General features: G+C 41.1%; 2 protein-coding genes and 1 pseudogene across 5 annotated transcripts in view; 1 reads left to right on the top strand and 2 right to left on the bottom strand.

Annotated features, from left to right (window-relative positions):
* PRKG1 (protein kinase cGMP-dependent 1) overlaps positions 1-14799 on the top strand; it is a 953315-nt gene that overhangs the window by 559109 nt on the left and 379407 nt on the right. The gene's annotated exons all lie outside the window — the stretch shown is intronic.
* Positions 3859-4122, bottom strand: LOC308567034 (acyl-CoA-binding protein pseudogene; annotated as a pseudogene). Its single transcript has one exon. The product of its transcript is annotated as an acyl-CoA-binding protein pseudogene (transcript).
* Positions 10048-14019, bottom strand: CSTF2T (cleavage stimulation factor subunit 2 tau variant). Its single transcript, XM_081158043.1, has one exon. The coding sequence runs from the start codon at positions 13736-13738 to the stop codon at positions 11804-11806; it is 1935 nt and encodes a 644-aa protein (XP_081014169.1). The 5' UTR covers positions 13739-14019; the 3' UTR covers positions 10048-11803.

Genomic DNA, 14799 nt, shown 5'->3' with positions numbered 1-14799 from the left:
TGTAGGTGTGGTACAAAGTGCATTATTAAACAATTCTACTACCCTAGGTGATGGTTAGCTCAGTGTACAGATTTTGAAAGTGAGGCATAGAAATGGGTCCCACAGGTAGTACTGCTAGAATCAGAATTTGAACACTGGGCATAGACCAAGCTCTTTATTACAAGACTGTTTCTTCCCTGGAGAAACTGCCTCTGTTCCCTTCAGGTTCAACTAATGTCTTCATAATGTAGGGGAGAGAAAAGTTTTCCTTGACTCTCCTAGGATCCCTGGCTGGGTCTCAAAATCAAACTGACAAAGCCTGATGAATAGGAAAAAAGGCATAACCACATTTGCTTAAGTTTTGCACGACACAGGAGCCTTCATAAGGAAATGAAGACCTGAAGACACAGGTCTGAGTACTTTCATTCTGGGTTTGATGAAGAAGACACAGTCAGGGAGGAATGTCACAGGTTAAGGCGTGTAAGGTAATTAGAGCAAACTGAGGGCACTTAGCAAGCCCTGTTTACCAGGGTTCTTTCCTTTTTCTCCAGAGATAAAAATGTCCCTTCTGTTTCAGGGGAGATGGACAGGAGAAGGGCAGAGTGACCTTTCTGCTTCTGCTTTCCCCCCACCAAACTTCTCCAGCTTAAAGTTTTCAATATCCCAAGGTGCCATATTTGGGGGAAGACTGCCCTAAACCCCACTAACATGTGTAAACCATGAAAATGTTTGCCTTCTATTTCCAAAGGGTATAAGAATGTATTTGAAAACCCTCACTTTTATGACTCCAAAGGACTCCTATTTAAGGTCAGAAAAAAATAACTAATTTTTTCATGTTTTAGAGACTTCATCATCTGATTATCTGTTTACCTAAAATAGCAGCTTTGAATTCACAAACCATGTTATTTACAATAAATGGGTCACAGGGAATAGACATTTCTCCACAGAAGTAATACAAATTGACAACAAGCATATGAAAAGATACTGACTATATCAGCCATCAAGGAAATGCAAACCAAAACCACAAGGAGATACCAGTTCACACACACACACTTGTGTGGCAATAATCAAGAAGAAATTAACAATTGTTGACAAAGATATGGAGAAACTGGGCCTCTCGTTCATTGCTGTGGGAACGGGAAATGGTGCATTCCCTTTGGAAAGCAGTCTGGCAGTTCTGAAAGTGAACATAGAGTTATCATCTGATACAGTTCCACTCCTAGGGGGCGATCAATCAGAGTGTCTCTCTCACATTAATGTCTCTCTCTCTCTCCCCCACTCTCTCTGATAAGCAATGGGGGAAAAACATCCTTGGGAGAGGATTTAAAAAATTAAAATTAAAATTAAATCCACTATTATAGGCTCTTTCCATCAATTCAAAATATTTGATCACTGTGTAAATAAAAATGCCAATTAGAGTAAAAATGTTTTAAATAATTTTATCATGTCTATAGTGCAAGAAATTTTTTCTTCCTGTCCTTATGAAAACAAAACAAAGTCTTCAGTGCTATGGCAGATAGGACCCAAAAGACATCCTGGGTGCCTGAAGATGAGCTGGCCAGGGCACTACTTGTTAGAGGTGGCAGCCACGATCATGTATGTGGAGCAGGTCTGTGGTTTTGGGGGACTTAGTAAAAAAAAAAAATTTAAGCTGTCTCCCCTCCCCCCCTTTTTCTTCCTCTCTCCCCCTGAAGAGTAAATTTGTGCTGAAACACCACTTTTCCAGCCCTGGTAATTTGCAGGACTTCACCACAGTGTTGGCCCTGACAGGAGATCCGTTTCACAGTCCTGCCCTGGCTGGCTCTGCTGTATCATTCGCCAGCTCATCAATCTCCCCTCTCGTGAATAAGTCTTGGTGAAAGAGAGACTGGACAAGAGATGCAGAAAAGCCTATTTTCTCCACTCCCCAAGATAATCCATCTCTAATTCCTCAGGAGGAAGCAGTTTTAGGACCATTTGAAACCAAGGCTGTTATTGCTCAAGGCTCAACTCTTGTGTATCCCAGCCGAGGCACTCACTAGGGAGAAAACTGCTAAACCGTGTTTATCTGAAAACTGACAACAAAATCCCCAGCAATCAATGATTCTATAAATCATCTCGCTTCCAATTCACAAAATATTCTAATTAAGCAAATTTTGTTTCCCCTCTATGCAAGCAAAGCCCCAAATTAAGAACTAGAATACTTGAACTAGAATAGAACTAGAATAGTCTGAATACCTGTGACCTTGAGAGGTTCACGTGTTCCAGGATCATTGGCACAGCCTCACAATGAGGCTTTGATGTCACCATTTGAAAGCCTTGATTAAATTTAAATTGTTTGCTAGAAACATTTTGAGTTTAATCACTTAAACTCAATGTAAACTTTTCTTTAAGTGAAGAAAATCCTAATTTGCTTACTTTACAAATGCTGTTTTGGTTCATTCACACCCTTAATTAGGATCAGGTTCAAATACAAAGTTTAAAGGCACAAATTACAGTGTAGAGTTTTTTGCCATTTCCAATAAATCTACTGAAAATAGCAGAACAAATGCTGGTCAGATACTGTTAGCTGCTCCTTTTATACCAGTTCTTTCTTTTTGGAGCATAGGACTATTTAAATAAGGTTTGAAAAATATTTAGCAACAGAATTCTATTGCGAGTTTACTCCTCAATGAAGCATCATGCTAATTTGATGGTTTCAGGAGTCCTGCTCTGTCTCTACATGATGTGTGAGGTTATTTAGAAAATATTTCATCGAGATGTTATCAGGTAGACAGGGAGACCTCGGTTCTTGTCTTCTTGAGGGAAAAATCTCAATCATGAGACAAAGTATAGAAAAGAAAGCAAGAATTTATTGACCGCAGCAAAAACATACTTAAGACAATGAAACAAGGAAGGAGTGACAGGAGAGCCTAGGCTCTGCTCCTTTGGCTCACTGGGAAGTCAGAGACAAGGGGCGAAAGGGGGCCTGGAGACAGGGTTAGGGGGTTAGCCTGGGACTAGCTGCAGCTGCCCATTGCTCCCCTGGTTGCAAGTCTCATGGGGCCCCTTCGAGGTTAGGGGACTCATGCCTGTGAGGGTAGGAGATGGGGCAGGGAATGGCATGGCTGTGCTCCCCGGAGGGAAAGCCCTGGGACTGAGCTGCCTCTGCCCATTGCTCCCCTGGGGGAAGAAGGGGGATGGAGATGGTGCTGACGTGCTGAGGGTGGGGGAAGCGCATGGGGACATTCATTTTCAGGGGTTTTAAAAGCTGGGCATTTAGGGGAGGTCGTAGGGGCATAGCAATAAAATATTCATCAGCTTTATGCTGATGTACCAGAATGAGGTTTATTTTCTTCATTTGTCCGTGGGTGTGGATGGAAAATGGCACTAACTGGATTTCTGTTGCCTCCCTGAGCAGGGTGATTTAAGGTATTTGCCCCCTGCTGGGGAGGAGTGCAAACATTTACCCTTAAGTGTCCCTGGTTTAGGGAAGATAGGATGTGCTAGGTGGCTGCCAACTGCTATTTAACTATCTGTCTCAGCTGCCCTGTTCTGGAATTTTCCTAGCTTGTAGGATGCTGTAACAGAGACACATTTACAGAGGGAAGTGCAGTAACCCAATGTGAAGTCAGCGTTCTTGACTGGATAGTCATCTATTTTACCAAGATTATAAGATTTGCAGACTAGAAGACAAAGTTTTTGTTTTTTAACATACTGGTAATGAAGTTTTAATTGCTCTATAGATAAAAACTACTCCACAAGGTCAGTAACCTTTTATTTCTGCTCCTTAATGTGTTAGAGCCATATCCTGGACAGTGTTCAGGAGGGGGGCTGATTTCACTTTATCCATGGTATTTGAAAAACAAGGCATGCTGCACAGTTCAGATGAAATGTGTGGCCTGCAGGCAAACCCAGTCCCTAGATTCCGTATTTTTTCTTCAGGTCTTCTACTTTGTTGATGTACCCTTTCATGGCATTTTCCTTGGAAGTCCCTTTCATGCCATGCCAGGCATCCCACTTGGCCTTGCTTTTGAGGTCCATTGTCGCGGGCCGTTCTATATTTATGTCACCCACGGCTGCTTGTTTGTAGTGGCTGTAGATGAACAGCAGGTCATCGTCTGCTGGCCTGGTCTTGAGGTACTTAACCTCCTCAGCAGCTTTCTCAAACTCAGCCTGAGTCATAGCTATGGGGTTGGTTGCAAGGATTCCAGGAAGCTCTTGGAGGCTGCAATGAGCAAGTAGTAGCCAAAACAATTCAGATTTTATGAGAGGGATGTTTCTAGCCTGGCTAACGTGTGATATGTAATGAGTACAAATGAATTGTTTCTAATCAATGTGACATAACTTCCCCTTCATCCCTGGGGGTTAAAAAAAGTCACACATATAGATTAAATGCAAACTCAGGTGATTTTCCAAAACAACAGAAATTTCAACTATGGCGTTTCATATTAGGTTTCCCACTAAGCCTAAGGTTCACTAAATTATCTGTGAAGGGACAGGATTTTTATTTGTTAGCTCATCTTTCTATATGGCTTCTAATAGAAGGGCTGTCTCCTTTATTTACCTCAGATAGGTAGGGATTTTTGCCAGTTCTTGACTTTATGTGACAATGGAGGGGCAGCCATTTGGGTAAATTAAAAATCCCTCTATTTGTCATGTTAATTTGTTCAGGTGCTTTTTTAAAAATTTCTCTTAGGATTAAGTTTAAGCTGTGCTTCTCAGACTTTTATTTGCATGTGGTCACCTGGGGATCTTATTAAAATGCAGATTTGATTCAGCAGATCTGAGGCGGGGCTCAGATTCTGAATTTCTGACAGGCTTCCAGGTGATGCTGATGGTCCAAGGACCAGATTTGAGTTAGCAATAGTTTAAAGCACACCCAGTTTCCTTGAACATGTATATAACACCACGGGGAGGGGGGGAAGGAGGACCGGGATGGAGGCATGTTTTCATCGTTCCTTCGAGATGGAAGGAAAACTATGACAGTGTGAAACTTCAAATTCAATTTCCTCAAGGACTTTTTCCTTCATTACCTGAAAAATTTCAGAGAATATTGAAGGCCTTGACATAACGTTTCATTTATGAGTATCTGTGTCAAACTTCCTTTAAAATGTAATAAAGATTTAGACACTTACAAAGTAATCTGAGTACCTAATTCTAGATGTTAAAGCTTTTTTAAAGTATTTTTCTATTGTCTTGCTCCCACAAAATTGAACAACTGTTCATTTTTAGCCACTCAACCTTTATCAGATCTTTTCAAAACATTCAACATAGTTTTGTAGACATAACCTGTTTTCACACTCATGTAAATAATTTCACTATATTCATTAGAAAAATTATGTGCAATTGGTATAAGCTGATTTACAAATATAATTGACATGATGAATATACATTCAGCATGGTTTTCTTACAAATAACCTTTTCTTTTTTGCAATATATTCCATATATATATGTACTATTTATATCTACATACCTATGGGTATACTTATATCTATATATTACAGTAATGAGTGCACACATAAACTTGGGCACAAATACAATTGACAGGATAATTGTAACATGGGCATAATAAAGATTAACTCATTAATGCCAACCGTGAAGTTTGCCTTGTGCATATAACATACTTTGCAAAAGGATTAGACAGCATGGATTAATGTTTAGGTTGTGCTCAGGTAAGAGAGTTACTATTTAAAAACAAATAAAACCAGGAAATGACATAGCATAAGGAGACCATTTTAAAGGAGGTATTCAAGAAAAGCCTCTTAGAGTGATATATAAGTTGAAATTGAATAAAGAGAATTAACTAGCCATTCAAATCCTGGGAAAAGAGTGGGGTAAGGGAAACTGCCCAGAACAAAACTCAGAGACGAAAGTGAGTTTGTCAAATTCAAGGAAATGAAGCTAGGCCCAAAGTAGCTGCAGCGGGGAGTCAGGGGGCCCATGGTAAGATGTGAGATTGGTGTAGGGAAGATCCAAATTACTTAGGGCTTTATAGAAAAAAGTAAGGATTTGGAATTTTGTTCTAAGCAATGTAAGCCTTCAAAGTTTTAAACAAGGGAATGACATGATCTGATTAAGGTTTTTTGGTATGTGTTTTTAAATCAGTGTGGTTGCTATGTGGAAATTACATAGTGGATCATTTTTTAAAATTTAGTTAATAACATAAAAATTTAAAGAACTCTGTTCTGCTATGGACACTTTTTAAAATTTAGTTAATAACATAAAAATTTAAAGAACTCTGTTCTGCTATGGACACTGTACATATGTCCATTCTAGAGCTGTTAGCATTTAATATTACTTATATATCACATATATTTCTCATTGTATAAAACTACTTTTGAATTGAAAAATATGCTAATAATTTGGTTTAATATTTATTAATTATAGAGAAGATTTATGGAAAATATTTAGTCATTTGGATTAGCAAACCAGGATTTTTTTTGCTCAGTATACATTACAGAAAGCTATATATAAAAAACATGTCATACCTTTTGTTTTTGTTTTTGTTTGTTCTGGGTTTTTCTTTGGTTTGTTGATTTTGCGGAAAAATACTGCTTAGCCATTTGTTCAACTGTTTTTCTAGTTCTCATTTGTCAAAATTTCAATTGATCTAATGCTGTGCTTTTATACAGAGTAAAAGCAGGAATTGTAAATTCAGAGTATTATAAAAACTGGCAAGTGATTATGTGAATCAAAACTGGGGAGAGCCATGGCCAGTATGGCTCAGTTAGTTGAGCATCCCATGTACAAACAAACAAACAAAAACCTGGGGAGAAGCTGAGCCAGCCACCAAATTTCTGAGAACCTCTGTGTCATCAGACAAAACATATCTGCAGACTTCACTGACCCACAGACCACAGATTTGAGGTTCATTGTCCAAAAGTAATTAAAGCTTCTACAGGACAAAACTGACAAAATTGACCTGAGGGGTGGAGGAGGGTTATGTGCTTTTAGAGAATTCAACAATGTAATTTCTGTTTCTTAAAATACATGAGGATCTTTTTCTCTGCCTTGTTAAGTGTAAAAAAGATGAAATCATTTCGGATACAGTCTTACCTAAAGATAAGAAATATATTCTATTATATATCGTGCCTGGCAATGTTCTTAGTCCTTCTTAGGTATGTTGCTATTTTATTTTATTTTTTTAAAGATATCTTTTATTGATTTCAGAGAAGGAAGGGAGAGGGAGAGAGAGATAGAAACATCAATGATGAGAGTCATTGATCGACTGCCTCCTGCACACCCCCGACTGGGGATCAAGCCCGCAACCCGGGCCTGTGCCCTGACGGGAATCGAACCCTGATCACCTGGGTCCTAGGTCAACGCTCAACCGCTGAGCCACAGCCGGCCGGGCTATGTTGCTATTATTAACATGTGAACAAGAATGATATTTGGGCCCAGCCAGCGTGGCTCAAGGGTTGAGCATCGACCAATGATCCAGGAGATCACGGTTCAATTCCCAGTCAGGGTACATGCCTGGGTTGCGGGCTCGATCCCCAGTCGGGAGCTTGCAGGAGGCAGCAGATGAATGACTCTTTCTCCCTCTCCCTTCTACTCTCTGATGTCAATAAAAATAAATATTTTTTTAAAAGTGATATTTGGGATACAAAATGTAATTTTAGGAATGTTAACGCACCAAGTAAGCCCTATATAGGCCTTTCCATCACATTGTTAACTCAAATATAGTTCTTGATGTCTTATGTTTTGAATGTTATTAAAGTGAACCTTTAGGATAAAGGAAATTGGGGACTAAGTTTTTAGCAGGTGTATCCTTTCCTGTGGAATGTCCATGATTAAATACAGAAATAGATTCCTAAATAGGTACATATTCATATTCAGGCAGTAAGGTGGTGGAATAATCTAAGGCTTACAGGTCCTTAGGAGTGGCCCACAGATGTTTACGGTGAATTACTGAAGAGATTAGTAATTTAATAAGACAGAATTCTGATAAAAACAGCTAACTAAATAGAGAAAATAATTTAGGGGGGAATTGCTAGTTTCATTTCTTGATGCCCAGGAGATTATTCATTCTATTTTTGTCATAAACAATTTGATCAATTTGTAAAATGACCACTTTGTGACACACGAGTTTGATTTCAAATGTCTGCAGATTTTATATATACTGAATCACATAAAATCAATTATAATTGAGAATGTGGTATATTTTATTCAAACTCCTTCATAATATTTACCTACTTTTTGGACTTAACTCCTGGTTTTAAAGAGTTGTCATTAATCAGAACATCACTTATTTTTCTAGGTAAATACTTTGCTATTTTATGTATTTAATAAACACTAGGTTTGCTATTTTTGATATTGCTACCTCAATTCACTTTTGATACATGCCCTTTACTGACATAGTTATATGTCTTGGCAGAAAAATATTAAGAACATGCTAGTTCACATCTCATGGGAAAAGCAATTAGTAATATGAATAATAGTGAAGCTGAATTTTCAACCAGTGGTATAAACTTTGTTTCAGGATGCATAAAAGCAAATTAAAATATTTTAAAATCTGGTTAAGATCTGAAATATACATATGAAATGTATTAGCATATTGTATAATATACCAATATCATATATTATACTATGAATAACATTTAATATTAAATTTAATTAATTTAAATATATTATATTAATTAAATATAAATATATTAATTAAATATATTCACTTTCTTAAAAGAAATAATTCTGGACTATCGAGCATTCTTGACAAGAGCCTGATGAGAAAAGCAAGCTCCAACTAGAAGTCTGTCTAGAGATTAACTGACAATATAAAGCAGTGAGAGGCTGGTATTCTTTTGTGAGAAGTCTGAGATGTAACTGATAAATTCAGTTTCTCTGCCACAGTAGATTGTTTCACATAATTATCCATAGACCTCATCAGCTCATCAGACTTAAGAAAAAGGCCTGACATGCTATAGGAAATTAGGGTGCATGTGCTTAATTTCACATCACAGCATGAAAAAACAAAAGCTTTCCAAGCTGTGATTAAGGGTTTTTTTTGTTGTGTTTTTTGCTTTTTTACCATTCGAATTCTGAAAAGTGTAGTTGAAAAGTCATAGTCTCACTTGGATTTGCCTACCTTCACCCGAGATTCACACCGGCTTGTATGTCACTGAATACCCCACGATCAGTAGTCCTGAGACAAGGATATCAGCAGACGTTGAAACACATTTTGATGTTATTAATACAAGAGGGGAAGTACCAATGGGCAGGCACTGATTAAATCTGATCACTTCTTATTCCCAAGAAACATGTACTGCCCAATAGGTATTTGCAAATCAGTGTTTCATCCCAGTATCTTCAACTATTGTTATTATGAATTTGTGATTTCATTTGTAGTCTGTCTATATTTGGGAAAATGCAGGATGCCAGGGGTTGTAGCAATTGTGTAGTGAAACACCTAAGAAACTAATTGTAGCAGACACACATTGCTTGTATTCTTCATTATCAAAAAGACTCTAACTTGACATCAGTACTGGGACAGTTGGGCAGTGAATTGCAGGAAAAACCTATTTTATTAGGTTTACAAAAGTAGATTGCTTCTATTATCTATTTCTAGTTTACTTTCTAATGCGAATAGTTGTTATAGTTCATTTGGTCTGTGTGCAATCTGAATCCTTTGGGGGGAAACTTATGTGTTCTTAATGGAATTTCCTCCCCTAAGACTCTGATATGTTTTGTCCTTTGTTCTCACCTGTGATTTTTGCTACAGTGAATACAGAAATGAGTGACAGGCTACGTGCAGAGTTCCTGGTCTATTAGAAGTGGGAATGGGGCAATAGAAGGTAAAAGTAAACACAGTGCACTGTAATATAAAAGTACTGTCAGTAACGAAGATATAAGGTGGTCCTGGGATACAGAGATGAGTCCTCTGTGAGGAACATAAAGAAAAGGAAGCCTAATATCTGAGTATCTACCAAGATGTTGCTACTAATACCAACCACATAATTTATTTCAACTGTGGAACTGTATAGATAATAAATCTAAGAAAGGGATTCCTATCAATTCCTACAATTTCTTTTAAAAAAAAGTACTCAGGCCCCATGGATCTCTCAACAATAGATCACTTGAATAATTCAGTCATTAAAAATAAACATTAGATATTGTGCATCCTTTTTATTAAGTCTTCATTAAACAATGCAGAGATTTTACTACAACAAAAGAACATAACATTTAATGGTTTTCATTTAGAGTCCTTCATGAAAGCTTTGGGATAAAGGAACTATAATTTCAAAGTAATCACACCAACTTTGTGAATGAGTATTATACAGAACTACCACACATGTAAAGAGTTATCCTCTCCAATCTAGGGGAAGCATATAGGATACATGCTATAGGAAAATTAACAGTAAAAACAGGAGTAAACGGGTAGCTGGAAACACCGGTGTAGGGATGAAAACTTCGTACCCATTTAAGATGTATAAACCTTGCAAAGGAAACATAATTCAATTTCCAAGTCTCAGTTCTCTCCTTGTATTAGACATTTCCCCCTTTATAACTAGTTCTTGTTTTTTTCTCCAGAGTAAGATCACCTGATTATTTGGATATTTGTTTCTGTTAACTAGTGGTTGATGGTATACTTTGTCTACATCCTTAAGGCTTAAAAATAAATTAGGTAGTAGCTTGAAGGAAATGTGATAAGCCCCACCTTTCTACTGAATTTTAACTATGTCTTAATGGTATATATATTAGAACTAAATGGCTTTATGAGGTGTAAAAAGTAATGACTAGTACCCCACTGAACAGAAAATTTAGGCTACGAGAATTTACCTACCTACCTGGGGTTCAATTATCTTGATAAGAAAGTGATAGACACACAGATTTTAATATAAGAAAACTAAAAGGTATGTTAAATGTTGCTGAGACTAAGATTTTTAATTCCTGTTTCTGGTTGACCGGATGGGATCATCTGTATATGAAAGCTAGATACCAAGAAGCAGAGCTCCACTTGCATGAAACCCTTTACTATCTATGAAAAGCCCAATGCAATCCATAATTCACCCAGATAAACTGGTCCCTAGGCACTGGTTTTAGGGAAGGATGTGAGAGAACAGCTCAGCTTCAGATTTAGGGCTTAAGAACTATTGAGAAATAGGAAGGTACGGAGAGATACACTGAGTCCCATCAGAGGAGACTTAAGTAACCTGGTTGATCTTAGAACTGTCCCAGTAAAATAATCATGTTCAGGGCCAGGCCAGAATATCGCTGGCTTCTAAAGGGTGAGATAAGTAAAACATTATACCAGTTATATTCGTTGATATTTCAGGTAGCATAGCTTTAGAAAAAACAATTCCAATACCACAAGTTTAAATTTATCCTGTTAACTCTAACATTTCAAAATAATTCCAAAACACTGAAAGAATACTTAAACTAATACAACATTCTACTGCCCCTAAAATAGGATTTTGTATTTTAAATGATTTACCAGAAAAATCCTGTATTTTAGAGGTAAACTTGTTTTCTTACAAAACCCAAAATCTTAAACAATCTTGGTAAATCAGCATTTTAACAGGTCATCTTTAGTCTTTATGTAAAGATTTCATATCGTTTTACTCAATATTTTTTCCACTTTTAATATTGCTACATATTCTTTGTAATCTTATTTGGTATAGTATCATTTTCAGAGTTATTTTTGTATATTTACAGTGAACTAAGGTGAACAGACCCACTCCCTCTTCCCCCTCCCAATTAAAAATAAAAACAAAAACAAAAAGACAAGAAGAATTGAGATTAGGTTCTGGCAGGAGGGAAACCCTAATCATTCAACTGTGGGGATGCAGAAGTCAGCTTTTTGCACCCATTGTCCACGCTACAAAAAACCTTTCTGGGATTACTGCCAAGTATTTTCTAAAACCTTTCAAGAAGCTCCAGTAGATTTCTGTATTTGTTCCTTTAAAATCAGAATACTCTGCCTTTGCTCAGGAGGCAACATGGCAATTTGATCTGCAGTCAGTTGAAGAACCTGCATGATCAAAGCTGCCTTTTCTTGATCCTGTGGAGTTACCTGGCTCTGCCCAGGACTAAAACTGCTAGGCTGGCCTCCACCTTGCTTGCCAGATGCCTGTATGCCTGTTCCCTGCATGCCTGTTCCCTGCATACCTACTCCCTGCATGCCTGCTCCCTGCATGCCTGCTCCTTGCATGCCTGCTCCCTGCATGCCTGCTCCTTGCATGCCTGCTCCCTGCATACCCGCTCCTTGCATACCTGCTCCCTGCATACCTGCTCCCTGCATACCTGCTCCTTGCATGCCTGCTCCCTGCATGCCAGCTCCAGGATTTCCTACCCCTGAAATGCTTGGGACCTGCCTGGGTCCCTGAGGACCACCTGCCCCCATATTAATGGGACCAGGACCCTGGATACCACTTGTCATAGGGCCTCTTGAACTGGGGCCAGGGCCCCGTATCTCCATTCCTCTTCCATCCATGCCTCTTGCTTCCATCCCTCTGGTTTCCATTGCACAGGTCTCCATTCCTCTTCTCTCCATCACTCGTGTCTCTAATACCTCAGTTTCCATTGCTCGGGTCTCCATCCCGCGAGAGTCTCTACTACCTCTACCATCCAGAGGTAGAACCCTCTGATCTATCATTGGTCCTCTGGGCTCCCCAATTAGCATTCTGGGATCAGCTAATGGCCCTCCCCTCATTTCATGTGAGGAAGGGCCACGGCTGTCATGTCCAGGGGCATGGTGCATGGGGGGACCCTGATGAGGTGGCCCAAGATAGCCTCTGGGCTCTACTTCTCCAGTGTGAGTGACTGAAAGCAAAGTCCCTCCACGTGGGTCATTTGGAGCATCTCCTAACAGTCCCCTAGGAGGTAGTCCACCAGCAGTCATGGGTCCACGAGGCATAGGAGCTCTAGGATCCGACATCTGTACCTGTCCCCGCTCTAAAGGCACTGGACCAACCACTGGCATTCCAATTTGGGGCTGCATAGCTCCACCAGGAGTTAAAGAACCAGGACCAGGTCCAGGAACTGCGGCTGGCATGGGCCCCGGGGCAGGAATTCCACCCTGAATAGGTGTCTGCATCAGAGGAGGAATGTCCTTCACAGGTCTTCTAGCCAAATGCTGAGGCTGAGGAGCTGGGGGGTTCTGCTGGTTCAGCAAAACATTAGGTCCTGGGCAGAGGCCAGGGCCCGGGCCCGGGCCCGGGCCAGGGACCGGGCCAGAGACAGGCTGAGCTTTGCCTGGGATCAGTGGTGTAACATGTATCTTGCGATGCAGAATTTTCAGAGCAATCTCTGGATCCATGATTCTCATCACTACTTGTGCCTGCAACAGCGCATAAGCCAGCTGAGGGTTTTGAAGTAACATGTTTCGAGCTTCCTGGTGGCTGTTTTGCACACAGAGCTTCATCTGCTTCATCAGCTCAAACATCTGCTCCGGGGGGAGACTAGCGACTGCTCTGGTAATTGACTCAGGGGCGTCCTCTGGATCGATGGGGTCCCCATAGGGCGAGTCAATGATGGGCGCTGCAGGCCCTAAGCTCTTTAACTCCTCCTTGTTCTTTTCGCTGGCAGCATTGTCCACCCGCAGCGCTCGGCCGCTGAACTCCCGCCCATTCAGGTTCCGCATGGCACTAAGCGCGGTCTCCTGGTCTTGGTACTCGCAGAAGCCATAACCCTTGGGTTTCCCAGTCTCTCTATCGTATACAAGCCGGAAACTGACAACAGAACCAACCTCCGAAAAAATGTCCTTTAACTGCTCCTCGGTTGCCTCATACGGAATGTTCCCCACGAACACGGAACGCAGTGATCGATCCATTGCCGGGTCTCTCACCGCCAAACTCGACATGATTCCGACTGTGCACACCGCAGCAAGCGGACTCCTGCGAGTCGTCGTCCTCAGACCCACACTTCCGCTGGGCAACGGAAGCGGCTCTCAAATTCCGGGCCGAAACCTAGCGACTCCGCTTTCATCGTTCCGCCTGTCCGCGGCATCTGCATTTCTACGTTCCACTAAATCCGCTACCGCTTTCTGTCCCTGGTTCTACGCGGTTCTGCCAGCCCCTTATTACCTAGAAGCAAGATTCCTTTCTGGTCGCTTATTCCGCAGGCTTTCCCGGTGCGGCGGCGGCCCCGGCCAAGAAAAGCTTGGTGCGCATTAACCACAGTAAAGATGGCCGCAGAGACTTCACCATGGCAACAGGGAGAGGCCGCCCCTCTTGACGTCAAGGGCGCGTTTGCTTCCGTTTGCCTGCGCGGGAAACCGCCAACCGAAAGCTCACTCCGGCCGCTTGTTCTCCATTCTGAGACGATGTTGTCTTAGAGCAGCTTCGCAGTCACTCAGCTCATGTTGTTACTTTTTATTTTCTGAACCGATATGAATATTAATCGATAAACAGTAAGTTTTGATGGCAGAAGCTGCCTGTACCTAGTGCAGTGCCCCCCCCCCGGCGGAAGGTAGGACGGAAGCCTGGACCGCCGGGTGGTTGCTAAGCAGCCAGGAAGCGGCCAAGCCGGGATGTTCCCCGAGGGCACCGGGCCCGTGACAGCCCCGGAGCTGAGCTGCCCCACGTGGTAGCCGCCGGCCACCTGCAGCTACTGAGGACTTCGGACGTGGCCAGTTTGATTGAGAAACTGCTTTTTATTGGGGGGGGGGGGGGCATGGATGCGAGAGCGACGCGGACAGGCTGCTCCCCCAGACGCGCCCGGTCGGGGCGGGAGGTGGAGCCCGCAGCCCCTCGGCCTGCGCACCAAGCTCCAGCCGCTGGGCCACACCAGCCGGGGGTTACTTTTAGTTACTTTTTTATTAATGTAAACATCAAAACCGATAGGCTACTGGAAAACTTTTTAGAATGTTTGAAACCATTTGGGTATCGTACCTACTTTTGCAATGATACATTCTATTCAACC

This window comes from Miniopterus schreibersii (assembly GCF_964146895.1).
Source record: "Miniopterus schreibersii genome assembly, chromosome: 14".
In the NCBI taxonomy this organism is placed as follows: domain Eukaryota; kingdom Metazoa; phylum Chordata; class Mammalia; order Chiroptera; family Miniopteridae; genus Miniopterus; species Miniopterus schreibersii.
The sequence above is the reverse complement of the archived record's forward strand: the minus strand, read 5'-3'. Positions and strand labels throughout refer to the sequence as shown.